Source organism: Neopsephotus bourkii, unplaced genomic scaffold (assembly GCF_033783945.1).
Source record: "Neopsephotus bourkii isolate Nb327-2 ecotype Australia unplaced genomic scaffold, CSIRO-AGI_Nbou_v1 NB_668, whole genome shotgun sequence".
Classification (NCBI taxonomy): domain Eukaryota; kingdom Metazoa; phylum Chordata; class Aves; order Psittaciformes; family Psittacidae; genus Neopsephotus; species Neopsephotus bourkii.
In genome coordinates, this window is record NW_026901167.1 from 712,588 (window position 1) to 726,424 (window position 13,837).

The 13,837-nt window shown below is 43.8% G+C and overlaps 1 protein-coding gene across 2 annotated transcripts in view; it reads right to left on the reverse strand.

Annotated features, from left to right (window-relative positions):
- Window positions 1-211: 211 nt before the first annotated feature.
- Window positions 212-13,837, reverse strand: part of ADGRG4 (adhesion G protein-coupled receptor G4) — a 31,751-nt gene continuing 18,125 nt past the window's right edge. For both annotated transcript variants that reach the window (XM_061353200.1, XM_061353199.1), the window contains exons 13-24: window positions 11,620-11,785; window positions 11,350-11,499; window positions 10,430-10,552; window positions 8,782-8,827; window positions 7,844-7,947; window positions 6,969-7,090; window positions 5,855-6,123; window positions 4,722-4,815; window positions 3,014-3,303; window positions 2,383-2,484; window positions 1,152-1,313; window positions 212-525 (exon numbers count right to left, since the gene is read on the reverse strand). In XM_061353200.1, the coding sequence (XP_061209184.1) occupies window positions 398-525; window positions 1,152-1,313; window positions 2,383-2,484; window positions 3,014-3,303; window positions 4,722-4,815; window positions 5,855-6,123; window positions 6,969-7,090; window positions 7,844-7,947; window positions 8,782-8,827; window positions 10,430-10,552; window positions 11,350-11,499; window positions 11,620-11,785 (1,756 nt within the window). In that variant the 3' untranslated portion in view covers window positions 212-397. The remainder of the gene's footprint in view (window positions 526-1,151; window positions 1,314-2,382; window positions 2,485-3,013; window positions 3,304-4,721; window positions 4,816-5,854; window positions 6,124-6,968; window positions 7,091-7,843; window positions 7,948-8,781; window positions 8,828-10,429; window positions 10,553-11,349; window positions 11,500-11,619; window positions 11,786-13,837) is intronic.

A 13,837-nucleotide genomic window follows, 5' to 3' on the forward strand; every position in this document is an offset into this window, starting at 1 on the left:
CATGCGTGAGACAGCAAACAGGCTCAAAACTGTGGCTTGAAACTCAGTGGTATTGGTATTAGGTTCTGAGGATAAGAATCAAATGAAGAAAAGAGCACAGGGATGGCAGGAGGGTGTAAAGAGAAGAAAAAAGAGGATAGACATAGAGAAGGGGGATGATGAGCAAGAGGATGATTCCAGTCTGTTTAATCTTGGAAACACAGGGGGACCAACCCCTTATGTGGTCTGTAGTGCCACTCCACTGAATCCTAGAGCACCCTATAGGGATGGCTTAGCTCTCTAATTGTGTTCAGATTGATAACTCTACATTAGAAGTCATTCTTGAGACCAATGTTTATTTCTACATGCCACAAAAAAAGAACCATCCTTAGAGCATCAGAAGAAACCAAATTCAGTATCAATGAAGAAATGTTGCTTTCGGTGGATAGTGCAGCCCTGGATCCATGGGGAATATTCTTTGTGAGCAAGGATGTTTGGTCTCAGCGTCTTCTGGGAGCAAAGCACTGGGATTGGAATGAACTTCAGCTATGGAAAAGAATGAGAAGTTTTCCATTGTAATATTCCATTATAATCGATTTAGAAAGAAACGTGTCTGTGCAGAACTCACCCATTTAACCACTTTGGGGAAATAACAGAAATCAGCATGATTCCAAAAGCAACCAGGAATAGTTGGTGCTTAGGTCAGAATTCCTATAAAGGCATTCCTAATTCAGAACATGGGTTGGCAACAGTTTTTCCATCTTGGAAAGCAAAGCATCCTGCTGGGGTTCTCCTGCATTAACCAGACTCACAGCAGGTCCTATTCAGCTTTCTGTGCTCCCCAAGATCTTTGCTCTTTTGGGAGTGCATGGGAGAAGCTATAGTGCTCCCAGACTGGAAGTATGTCCCGTGAGAATGACAGCCAGTTGGCCCAGGGTAGAACACCTCTTAGGTGCTTAACTTGGAAACTGAGCAGAGAATTCCCTTCCTTTTGCAGAAGAGCCATACACCAGGATCTTAAGGACTTACTTAGTACAGCAAAAGCCATCTGTAATGTAGCCGTTAACCCCAAACTGAAGCCTGACAGAGACAAAGCAATGAAAGGGCTCATATTTATTGCCATTGGTTGGGATTTGGCAGTCACCACATGGAACCAGTGCACACTTTCTTACCCATCCTAAAATGTCTATCTGACGAAGTCCTGGGAAGGAAATCTGAACCATTGAACAAGGAACTTGTTCCATTAGAATTTAGATTCCACATAGCCTGGGATGGTGAGTTGGGATTTAAACACTTTGGTGTAGATCCAGCAGCTGCACCTGACCCATTCCAGTCTGAAATCAGAAAGTGGAAAGCACAGGAATAAACTTTTCTATATCCACATCTCAAACTATGATAAATCAGGGAGGAGAAATGTCTGTGCTTCCTTCTTGTGCCACCTTTGTACCTGCCTTGAAGCCATGGGTCCCTGTGCAGCACGATTCCTGCTGTTAGCTTTCACACTGGCTCTGTCACACTTGTACCAGCAATCCAGTCTTCTATTTCCTATTTAGTAATCCAATTTAATTTGGATAAGGCCATATCAAAGAATACAGAAGGTACACACTAAACCAACTGATTTATCTTCTCCTTTGTTACACCCATCTGTAATGTCAACTGCTTTTGATAGGCACACAGAGGTACTGAAGTCTCTAAGTACTTCCACATTTCTGTGCAGGATCAGCATTGCTGGGGAACAAGCTACAGCACTTGTTATTTCTTGCTGAGCTGGTAGATAGCAGAATCTTACAATGATTTAGGTTGGAAAGGACCTATGGTGGTTGTCACTTCAACCTCCTGTCTAGAGCGGGATCAGGTTGGTCAGGCCACTGTCATCTATTCAACTACTCTCCTGAAATGATGTGTTTCCTTATAAATAGTGGCAATTTCCATAGCTGCAACTTGTGTCCTTTGCCTCTTCTTGCTGTGCACCTATGAGAAGAGTCTCTTCTCTACAACCACCCCTCAGATAGCCAGGCAGTGGTTATATTCCCTTCTTCCCAGGCTGAGCAAAGCCTGCTCCTGCACATAAAAGTTAGTTACTGCTATTTCCAATATCCTACCTAAATCTCTGAATCTCAGCTTTATGAAGACTGGAAGGCCACCAAAATCATAGCTCACATAAGGGAACAGTGAATGTGAGAGCAGAATTAGAGACCAAGCTAAAACCTCTTTTGGTAATCTACATTTTACTGCGTGCTGTCACCCCACCATATCACATCAGCAACTAATGGAAGAGGATAAAGAGCTATTAAGGAACAATTATCCAATGCAATGCAGAAGAGCTGTAGAAGGGATCCTTATTTCTTAAAGCAGCAGGAGAAGACTTATGAGTGAAGCTAAACAAAGCCTCTCAGTGCTTACCAGAGTAGTTACTCCGCCGACATCTGCCCCAGCAGAAGTGTACTTTGCACTGCTTCACTACTTCTTCCTTCATTATGCAGTGAAACACAAAGATAAAGAACCCTAAAGAAGTAAGCAGAGAAATTCACAGGGTTTCAGGTGGGTTCTCCAACCTGCTGCCCCTTTCCTACGTTTCCTGCATGCCACTCAGTTACCAGTAGTTACATGTGGGCAGAGATAGGTGGAACCTGGACCAGAATTGCACCAAGTCCTTCGTGCACATCTAAGGGCAATGGGAAGAGCTTTCTGCAGCTTTGGTATCAAAATAACCTGCAAGTCACTATAGATTCTATCAACCGTTTCTGTGCCCAGATGAAAAGGATTGTGTCACCCTGAAAAGGATGAATGTATTGGGACCCAGGTTTCACAGGCATGAGTTTGTGTCTTTAATAGCATATCTATCCCAGCAACACTATTTAAACACCACTATCATCCCACTGCAATGGAGCTTTCCCATTACAATAGCTAAACACTGTAACATAAAAGCCATATAACCTCTTCCCCATGCTTGAACTACATGATGATGCATATTTATTTCTGTTCCGTGGCCCTAAACTGTTGTATTTATAACAGTATTCCATTCAGATATTACCTTGCAAGGTGTTAAAGATGCTGAAGAGATATAAGAACAATATCCTCACTGCTCCCCAGGCAAAAAAGACAAAGCCCCAAGTTAAGCCCAAAAGGAACATCAAGCTGAAAGCACTTTTGAGGTCTTGCAGAAAACCTCGTTTCCAGAACCTGGATCTCTTGTGTGTCCTTGATTTCATGGAGTGGATTTGAAGGAGAACAGTGATGAACATGGCTGTGTTGATCAAAAATATTAAGAAGATGTAGGCCACAACGGAGATGTAAAACACTGTGTTCTTCTGAATCCAGCAGCTGCAAGAAAGGGAGGTACGTGTTCAGTGGGGAGTTCTGTGAGCAGTGAAACAAAGGAAGCCTGGTTCTCAATATAAGTGCCTCTTATGGTTGTCCAAACCCTAGCAAGGAGGATTCCCTAAAGGCCATCACTTCCCCTCAGTAAGGACATCCATAGAATCTCCACACTTGCCTTTCTTACAGATGTTATAGAAATTCAACAACTTTGAGACTTTAATATTTCTGCCAAATTCAGATAAACCTGGCAATTGTTACACAACTTCATAATGTAACTAATATACTAATGTTAGTAAATATAATTCTTATTATACTATTATTAATAATTAACTTCATCCGGGACTGTAGTGAGCAAGGGCCAATGGGTTCAAACTGAAACAGGAGGAGTTCAGGTTGGAGATAAGGCAGAAGCTCTTCCCTGTGAGGGTGCTGAGGCGCTGGCACAGGGTGCCCAGAGACGCTGTGGCTGCCCCATCCCTGGCAGTGCTCAAGGCCAGGTTGGACACAAGGGCTTGGAGCAAGCTGCTCCAGTGGAAGGGGTCCATGGCCATGGCAGGGGTTGTAACTGGATGATCTTAAGATCCTTTCCAACCCAAACCAGGCTGGGATTCTATGATTCCACAAACACAAAGAAACCCTGCCTTAGGAAAACTGAGTTAAATACCACTTCATTAGGATAACACAGAGATGAGCCCTTGGTTAGCTTTTCCTCAGGCATAAGTGAGTTTTACTGCCTTTTTTGCTAGAGATGGGTAACAGTTTTCCCTCTGAGGTGTCCTAGGTGTGTGTTGCCTCTGTGATGGGATAGAATTCAAATATTCCAGGTAATCTTCCCCAACAAGTGATCAGATTGTGCCAAACAGAAAGCAGGGGAAAAAAATGGAGCATTCTTTACTTTAAAATCCTTCTCTAAAAAGGATGAAAGAATGCAGCCTTTTCCCACTGGAAAAGGGAGGATGGTGAGATGAGGTCTATAAAAGACTTGGAAATGATGAAGAGACAGTGACTGTGAATTGACATTAAAAAACAAACAGAAGCAAATGTGCAAAATCCAAAGCAATTATTCTGCTTTTAGGTTTTACCAGAAACCTACAGGATGAAGGAGCAGATACAAATGAGACTGAGTTATACATGAGAATGAGACGTATACATCAGACTGAGCTAATGTCTTGTAAAGAAAGAGATTTCCCAGAAAGTGCACATGGAGTTGACTGGCAGAAGCCCTCCCTGTCCTCAAGCCCAGTCCACTGGTGTGAGAGTTACTCCATGTAGTAGCTGTACATCCAGACTGATCCAATGAACCAGAACCATTAAAAGGAGAGGATGAAGATGGGGGAGAAAAGACAGAAGTCAGAGAAGAGTTGTTCTGGTTATTTCTTGTGTTTTTTGGATACTTTGGCCACCAAAAAGCTTATACTTACAAATTGCTGAATGGATTGCTCTCTGAGAGTGATCCATCACCATAGAAGTCTTTATTTATAATGAGCACAATAGAAATGACAAGAGCTGGTATTCCTAGTATGGAAGACAAGAGGAAAAGAAATACTTAGATTAATAAGAAAACATGGAGCCTATGGAAAGATGTCAGCTAATCCCTGACGGGTAATCACAGCAGACTCGTACATCTCTGGATCAAACCTTACCCCTAAGGATCCCTTTGAGACGAGTGGGATTCAATGCGTGGCGGAGCAGGCTTAATCTCCTTATTTATGTAAATTACAAATGAGTAGGCATGAAAATATCTGTGTTTGCAAAACGTTTGTGAGTGTTCAAACATCTCCAGAAGGGATCCAATCTGGTTCAACAAAATTAAGTGATTATTACAAACAGCAGCATCACGAGATAAGCAGGCTGCAGCATGTTGTGTTAAGATCCAATAGAGATGGATGTATTCCAGGCAGTGTCTTCCCTTCAGCCCACTTCCCATTTCCTGTCTTTCTTTCAGTCCTGGTTTTTCTGCTGGGGATGGCTGCCACCAACATCACCACCATGGATGGCTGAGAACTATTATGTGCCACCTGAGATCTAGGGATAAGGGTGATGACATTCAAAAGCCTAATAACTCCTTTAAAATGGCATCTCATGGCAACCCAAAAAACACAGACCAGATTCTGCTCTGGATCAGTGCCTGTGGTAACATCTCTTAAGAGCTGAGCCAGTATTTTGGGTTCTTTTGGTTATGTTTCTCCCAAACACGTCTCTGATGCTCAGTTCTTGGAGGAAAGATGAATGAGTTAAGTCCTCAGAAGAGTTATGAATGAGAGCCAAATCCACCCCCCATAGGGGATCTTGCATAGAATAGCAGGTAAAAAGCCTAGAGGAGGAGATTAAAATCACTTCTGAGCATCACCAGCGCAGAGGTGAAGGCTGTGGGCAGCTCATACTTCCTCAGACACACACACTGCTATGAGATGCCATGATAAAGCATCCCTGTAAGAGGGCAGGAGGGGTAGGGAAAGCAGTTCCTTATGCCCACTTCCACCTTTCCTTGCATATGACCATCCAGGGAGCAACGTATAACCTACAGAAGAGGAGAAGAGATGTGCTTACTTACCCCAGCCAGCAATAGAGCATTTCAGGATGTACTTTGGGACGTAGACATTGAAAACCTTGACAAGAGCCAAGTAAAACTGAACAGACTCCAGACACATCCATGTGAAAGCTGCAAGGAGGAAATAGTGGAGGAGCACAGCCACGGTGATGCAGAGAGCTGGCTGGTTGAAAGAGGCCAGCCAGGAATTGGTGAGGAAGACCACGTTCAGCATCAGCAGCGCAGCACAAAGGTTGAGCAGGAGTTTTGCAGGGTTGTCTCTCCGCAGCTTTCTAAAAGGAATGGGAAAGTCCACAGGGTTGTCATTGCAGGACTTATGTGGGGTGCATTCCCTAGTGCCAAGTAACACAAATGGGTGTTTGTTGTGTTACAGATTGGGCTCTTGGGCTATGAGATGAATGACAGAGATGCTGTGAGGGCTGGAGCAGCTCTGCTCTGGAGCCAGGCTGAGAGAGCTGGGCTGGGACAGCCTGGAGAAGAGAAGGCTCCTGAAGGGGAGACCTTAGAGCAGCTCCAGTGCCTAAAGGGGCTGCAGGAAACCTGGAGAGGGGCTTGGGACAAGGGATGTAGGGACAGGCCAAGGGGAATGGCTTGAACCTGCCCGAGGGGAGACTGAGCTGAGCTCTTAGGCAGAAGCTCTTCCCTGTGAGGGTGCTGAGGCGCTGGCACAGGGTGCCCAGAGAAGCTGTGGCTGCCCCATCCCTGGCAGTGCTCAAGGCCAGGTTGGACACAGGGGCTTGGAGCAAGCTGCTCCAGTGTGAGGTGTCCCTGCCCATGGCAGGGGTTGTGACTGGATGACTTTAAGGTCCCTTCCAACACAAACCAGGCTGGGATTCTGTGATTCTACAAGTTGTATCTACATGAGTGTTTTATATCAGTGGGTAAGTTTATGAAATGACTGAAAATGAGGAACATTGAAGTTGCTGAGCAGTTCAGACCAGTGCTTGTACTGAAGCGTGAGTATTTGGATCCCTCTTGTTTCACCCCAGTCATGGGTTAAAATAAAGCACCCTCCTATGCATCACAGCACCAAATATCACCAAACCTTCTGGTAGTTGCGTCAAATTCATTATTGCTAAAGGAGTAAAAAGGACATAGGAAAAAGGATCAGACTTACTCAAAGGCTAGATATGTCACCAGTGTTATACACAGAAACAGGGAAGAAGCACCACATCCTGCATAGCTTATCAGAGTTAATATTTGGTCCTGTGTGGTATCTATCTCTGTCCGGGCCAAGTCCTGTGTGACAAGATAAGAAATCACTGTTGTTTGCCATAACAGATAATGAAAATTGATTTCCACCTTTTCACATTGATAAAGAAATTTATTTCCATCCTGCTTACTGTGACTTTTGGAGGGTTTCCATTAATATTGCCATCGAAGGTAATAGGGATGGCATTACCCCATCGTGATGGCTGTATCCTGCTGGGATTAGACAACTTCAGCCTACTCAGCTTGCTCTGACCTTGCCTATCCCTTTGCATTTGGTGCAGCCTATTCTCAGGCAGTCATCTCAGGTTTTGACATTCAGCTTTTAGAGGCAGTTTTCCCTGTATTATAGATTAAAAATGACATCTCCCATGTTTATATGAAGCTTTCCTTTTTGACAGAGCACAGATTCTGCTTGCAGGAAGATGTAACTTCACTAGCTGCCACTGACAGGCAGTAAGCTTAACACAGGATTTCCAATGCAGCAAATAACACATTAACTGAGTTGATGACTGCAAAAGAAGTCCAAACTATGTCTGTAAAATGAATCTGCCTTGAAGCAAGTCTGTTGTCTAACAGCAAATCTAAATGTCTAATGAAGACATTAGAGGACTTTATACCATAACCAGTTATTATAACTGGTTTGTTTGTTAATGGTGATTTTGACAAACCTGCAGATAACTAACAGCTTGTACAGCTCTGAATCTCCCATCCCTCCCCAAAACTAGTGGTGACTTTGGTTAGTGCCGTGGGACTCTTGGAGATGATTCACACAATACTTACCAATAGGACTCCAAAATGGGTAAGATGGTTACAAAAACAGATTGTATAATTCCTATCTGTAGAATCCATTTCACACCCCGACGTATTCCAACCACCCAGTCCATCTGTGTAATAGAGAAAAAGGGAGTTTTAAGCAGAGAGTTAGTCATGCTCAGTCATTTATAGCTCTGCAGCCTGCAGAATGTGTGAATACGAGCTCAAGTTGGTACAGATTGCAGGGTCATTGAGCAGCACGCAAGTGAGATTTCACACAGGAGCACTTCTTCTGTAGTTGTCTGAGAATCTCAAAACTTGGATGAAAGCCTTTGCTGAATGCAGAAATACTTGAAGTCATTTCTATGCCTGCACACACAGAGAAAGCAAGAAGGTGAGGAAGAGTGTGCTGGACTAGATGACGCTGCAGGATGTGGGAACACAGAAGGCAAGGGCAGAGGGTAGCATCGAAAAAGCTAGATCTTCCCTGGTAAGATTAAGTTTATGTCCCTGTTTATGTGGCATGTATGACACATTCAGAACTCAGCTTCTGATCCTTAAAAATAGATATTCTAACACCAAGAAGTGCAGAGAAAACCTCTCCCACGTGTTCTGAGTTAACCCAATACACAGTTCCCTTTTCCTCTCTCAAAGAACCATATTCAAGACTTAACCCCAGCAAAGCCCCACTGACTTCCCTGAAGTAACTACAAGAAATCATCTCACATTTCCTTTCGTTTCTGCTTTTATTTCTTTAGGCTAAGTCTTCTTATTCATGTGGATGCACCTCTGTACAGTGCCACACATGTCCCCTACTGACAACACTGAATCCTGAGGTATCAACAACAATCAGCGGCACAGTCTCAACAGGACACCCTCAAAGCTGTAAGCTGCAACGTCAAGGAGCCAAAGGCTCTGTGCTGCTGGAGACAGATCAAGCCTGAAGCTCTGTAAATAACACTTACTGTTCTTCTCGAAGTCCCAAAAGACACAGTGCACCGCTGCATCCCCCTGGAAGCAGAGAAAAAGGAGGCTGTGACATTCAGTCAGCATACCTATAACCCATCTGTACTTGCAGATGTGCAGGCCACGGGAGATACCAGCAGTTCATTGGGAATCAGATGGATTCTATAATCCCAGCCTGGTTTGGGTTGGAAGGGACCTTAAGGCTTATCCAGTTCCATCCCCCTGCCATGGGCAGGGGCACCCTCCACTAGAGCAGGTTGCTCCAAGCTGCTCCCAGTTTTCACCTTGCCCTTTACCAAGGGAAATGCCAGGATTCAGTGATTTTCCCAGTTTTAGCAGCCTTCCTCTATCTTGTAGTGTTTAAGGACAGCAGAAAGTCTGACAGGTTGTCCAGTTTAGACCAATTCCTATGTCTAATCTCAGTGGCTTCATGTGCTAGCGGAGATGTCATACCAAATTACCAGTGAAGTTCACAAGTTATGACTAAGACTACAATAACAAGCTGAGATGTTACACAATAAACCCCCACAGTTCTCAGCTTCTATTTTACAATGTCTATGTTCCCATTCTGAAGCCAGGCACGGAAGACACGTAAGAGCTGAACAGATATAAATGGGTATCCAAAGCAGTGTTTTCTCTTGGGGACATTCTAGTTTATTACTCATGATGCTGCAACAAACTTCCCCAAGGCACAGATTCATTTTCTTTTATGATAGTATTAATAAAGTTTAATAAAGCACAGAGTTTCCAGGAAGCCACCCTAACAGATAAGCTGATAAGATCAGTGATCTGCAGACTGTCAAATATAATGAGGCAGAGAGCCAAAGATGTAGGTTAGGATAATATTCCATTAAATATTTAATTAGGATAGTTTTAAAAGGTCAAGGAAAAAAGCCCAAGAGGTGCCAGATGGTGGAGTAAAAGTGATGGAAGAGGGGGGGGTATCTAGATGAAGTCTCTGGGTACACAGATAATCTGCTAGAACTGGATGGAAGGAGCTTATTGCCATAAAAGCAGCATTCTCAAGCTCTCATTAACTTAATCACATTCATCTCATGGACTAATTTGGTTCTGCTTTTAGTTTGCAATATATTCATGTGGAGGCTGGGCCATAAAGGTGGGCAGCGCACAAATGCTAAGGGGGAACTCGGTCACCAAGCTTGAGCTGTGCCCATTTAAAAATAACTTAAGGTAGATTTTAGTTTCAAAACATCATTTTGAAACCAAAGAAATTAATTTTGAAGATCTCTCTGCAATGTTTTGATTTTTTTTTCTTTTAATTTGCCTCTTTTGGTGACTAAACCAATACACTGAATTTCGAGCAACTACAAATGGTTTCAGTCAAATCCAAAACCTGCAGTTCTTCAGCAAATCAACTATTCCTGGAAAAAAATCAGATCAAAACAAAGAAACAATGAAATGGCTCTTGCTGCCAAGCATGGATTTAGTAGAGGGGAGATGCAAGCTTTACTAACTGCAGAATTAAACACTAATATCTTCATGGTCTGTGAGCATTTGGATTGATGATCAGAGAGAGGTCAGGCAGCAAAATGGTCTAAGCTCATTTGTCCTGTTGATGGTTTATTGTAAGGCCAAGTGAAATAGGCTCTACTTCAACATGTCTCTGATGAAATGAACACATCCTACCGTATTATGGTCTATGTGCTGAAGAGTAATAGTCACAGGCTCCTTAAGGGTCTGAACTGATGCGTTTTCAATGCTGGCACTCACAACATAAGTATTCAACCTCTCCTTCGTTAAGCTGCCATCCTGCAGTGGGAAAATACACACATGAAAAGTAAAACCCAAGCTCTTCCCTGCTTCCATTTCCTTCAGTTGTATTTTTTGGAACACATGGGATGCCTGATGTAATTTAGCCACTTGCTACTTCATTAGAAAATGTAATTAGTTGCATATTCAGGCATCAGCTGAAGCAGAACAGACTTTCAGATGCATCGTCTGGATTGAGAAAGCTGTATAATCATTTCAGTACATCAGAACATCCAGTTGTACATCATTAAGCTCATTAGACAGCAGACACAATGGGGAGTGCTGCTTCTGTGTGAAAAGCATTGCTCAGCACACTGTATTGCTCCATCATACCAAATGAAATGTCTCCTTTTCAAATCACATTCACCCACTCCCCCCCCCGAGATAAGAAAACAGCAAGTAGTAGAATAACCCTAAATGCTGTTATTTTAATGAAGACATAAATCTTGAAGTTATTTCAATGCTATTTGATACGTACTATGCATGTTCCTTAAGCAAAGGCTCAGTAACAGGGGAAGATTCAGGGGTGTTCTTTTCCTACAGAAGTATTAGAACAGCTTTACCTACAGGCAGTGAACACCAAGTTTGAGGTCTACAGACACCTCTCAGAGCATCCTTGCTGCAGAGATGGTTTTGCTCCCTGGGAACATTTTCCCTGCACAGTTCTTAGTGCTCCATCAGTCTGATGCTAAATGTGCCCAGAACAGATAAAAACTATTGGTTTTTTTCTTTAGCTCACATTAAGAACAGCAGAACTGATTCCTGCTGTGTTAGCATTTGGTAGGAGTTGTAGTTACCACAAAGAGTGAAGTAGTGCCGAAGAAGTTAAACTGGATCTTGGAATGCTTCTCTGGGTCAGAGTGCCTGATCCCGAGGAATTTCTTCAGTGATTCTGGCAAAAACACTGAGGCCAAGGCCTCTTTGAAAGGGTTTTCCTGGATGTTGATCTGCAGGGAAGAGAGATGATGGGTTCAGAGCTGCTTTCCTCAGGTCAAATATGCAATGGTACAACACAGCAGGATTGTCTGGTTGAGTCAGTGGTCCCCGAGGTGGTATTTTACTCTCACCTTGAGATCCAGGCCACTGTTGTAGGAGGTAACACCAAAGGCCAGCCCTCCAAATGTGCTGGGGTCTGGACGCGTCACCAGGAGAGCCATGGAAGTGGTTATGACCGATGTATTTCTTTCTGTGTAAGTCACCTTATAGCCCATCTCCTCAGTTGTCTTCAGGATACTTTACCAAGAGCAACAGCAAGAAGGAAAAGAAGAAAAAAGATACATCTCTTGAAATGTTCTGTTGGCTTCTTCATATGCATCCAGGAGAAGAGAAGCAGTTATAAACCTCTGCTGTGATTTATGACCACGAGGCGCAATCACTGGAGCAGAATGGGTCCATTAATGGGTGGATAGCATTTTGTCTGGCACAGGGTCAGACAATGGTTGAGTTCGCATGTTGTAAGCTTAAAGTCTGGTAGGTGAATGATACCCTCCTATGGGGACAACACAAGGGGGTTCTGGGAAGACCCAAGTCTAAATTCACACCCAGTCAAATACTGCATTTCATCTGGAAGGCAGTAACTTGTAAAACCTGCTGATTTGATTGTCTGCAGTCATCTAATTGTACCCCCAGGTGAAATATCAGAGCCAGAATGATATGGTCTGCAAGGGACCTCTGGAGTCCTGACATCCAGCTTCCTGCCTCCCCCAGGCAGAGAATACTTTAAACACAGGCCATTTGCTCAGGGTCTTGCCCAGGAAAGCTCTGGATATCACTGAGGATGGAGATTTCCAGGCTTTCCAGGCCCTGCTATCAGTGGGCTTTTTCTAAGTAGAGAGAAAAGGCTGGAATCTAAAGGAAGCAGTAAATTAAGGTTGCTTAATGCTCACAGGTGTTAAGCATCAGAGGCAGCTCCAGGTCTTGGTTGGCCTCCCTTAAGGCTATTCAGCATGTGCAAAAGGGATGCAAGAGAGCTGCCCCCAAGAGACTAAAGGAAAACCTTCCTGTCCTTCTTTGCTCTGGTGCTCTCTTCATGCATCATCAGTCCCAAACACCCTAGAGCTGCAAAGCCTAGAGTTCAACTGCCTCAGAATATGTGGGATGCAAAGTCTCTGCTGAGACCTGGAAGAAGCAGCGTAATAGCTCTCATGAGGATATCGTCATGGTGGGACTCAGAAGGCATCATCACAGTGGTTGTGCTCTTTGGTGCTTTAAAGTAAGGTCTGATTGATGGAGAAGTGAAAATAGCAAAGATTGGCATTTTGAAGGCACTATTATTACAATCTGCACCTACCAACTCATACCCCTAAAGATCAGGACTGCAGGGCCTATCAGAACATCATCTGTGTCCCTAAAACTCTGTATTTCATGGGAGAAATCACAGTAAACATTTCACTTAAACCCCCTCCCAGCCTATTTGAGAAGGCAGAGGTGTTGAGTGCTGGCAGCTATCACAGCCCCCTCTCCACACACTGCGGTGCAGTAGACTTTGAAGGGAGAGCATAAAGCCGACAGGATCACGATGCTGCTCACTGCTTTCTCCCTGACAGGTTTTCTAAGCTGTTTTTGGCTACTCCTCCTTGCAGCCTGCTGAGTTTGAAAAGGCAACGCAGAGGTGTCCAGTGCAAACAACTGGCTTCTTGCCTCCCCTATGCCTCACCTAGAACTTAAGTGGAAAGTTAACTTTCCTTGCTTTGAGTATTTCTTATTGACATTTCTTATTAAAGTATTGGTTTACCTTAAGAAAATCACTGATAATCAGGCTTTAAAATGAGAGATGCTGAGAGACTTCAATACAATGAATACAGCATCCTTACACTAGTGCTTAGCAGTGGTCAGTGCAATGTAGGGTAATCTCTCCTCTTTTGAGGCTCAGGCTGTGCAGTGAGAAGTGGGTAAGCTGCCATGGCCAGACCAGAGATGGGTGAACTCTGTACTTGCATTTGCCTTTGAAGAGGCTGGCAGTAGTTTTCTGAACAGACATTTCAAAACCAAGTGGTTGAGTTACCTTTAAATAGGCAGTTGAGTCACCTTTAAGATCTCAAAGGACTGAGATGTTTTCAGAGTTATCTAGCAACTTCCATTTTAGCATGGGTGAGGATCACGTAATGGATGTAGGATCCTAAATGTAGATTTGGAAGCCCTCAGTGCTGGGATGTGAAGATCACCTTGGAGATGAGGTGGCAGCTCAGCAATCTCTGCTCTGCCTCCAGACTGAGATGCCCCCAGAGAACAACCCTGATGGTGACTTCTGCAGAACTGGTGCTGATAAAAGCACCTTTGCCAACC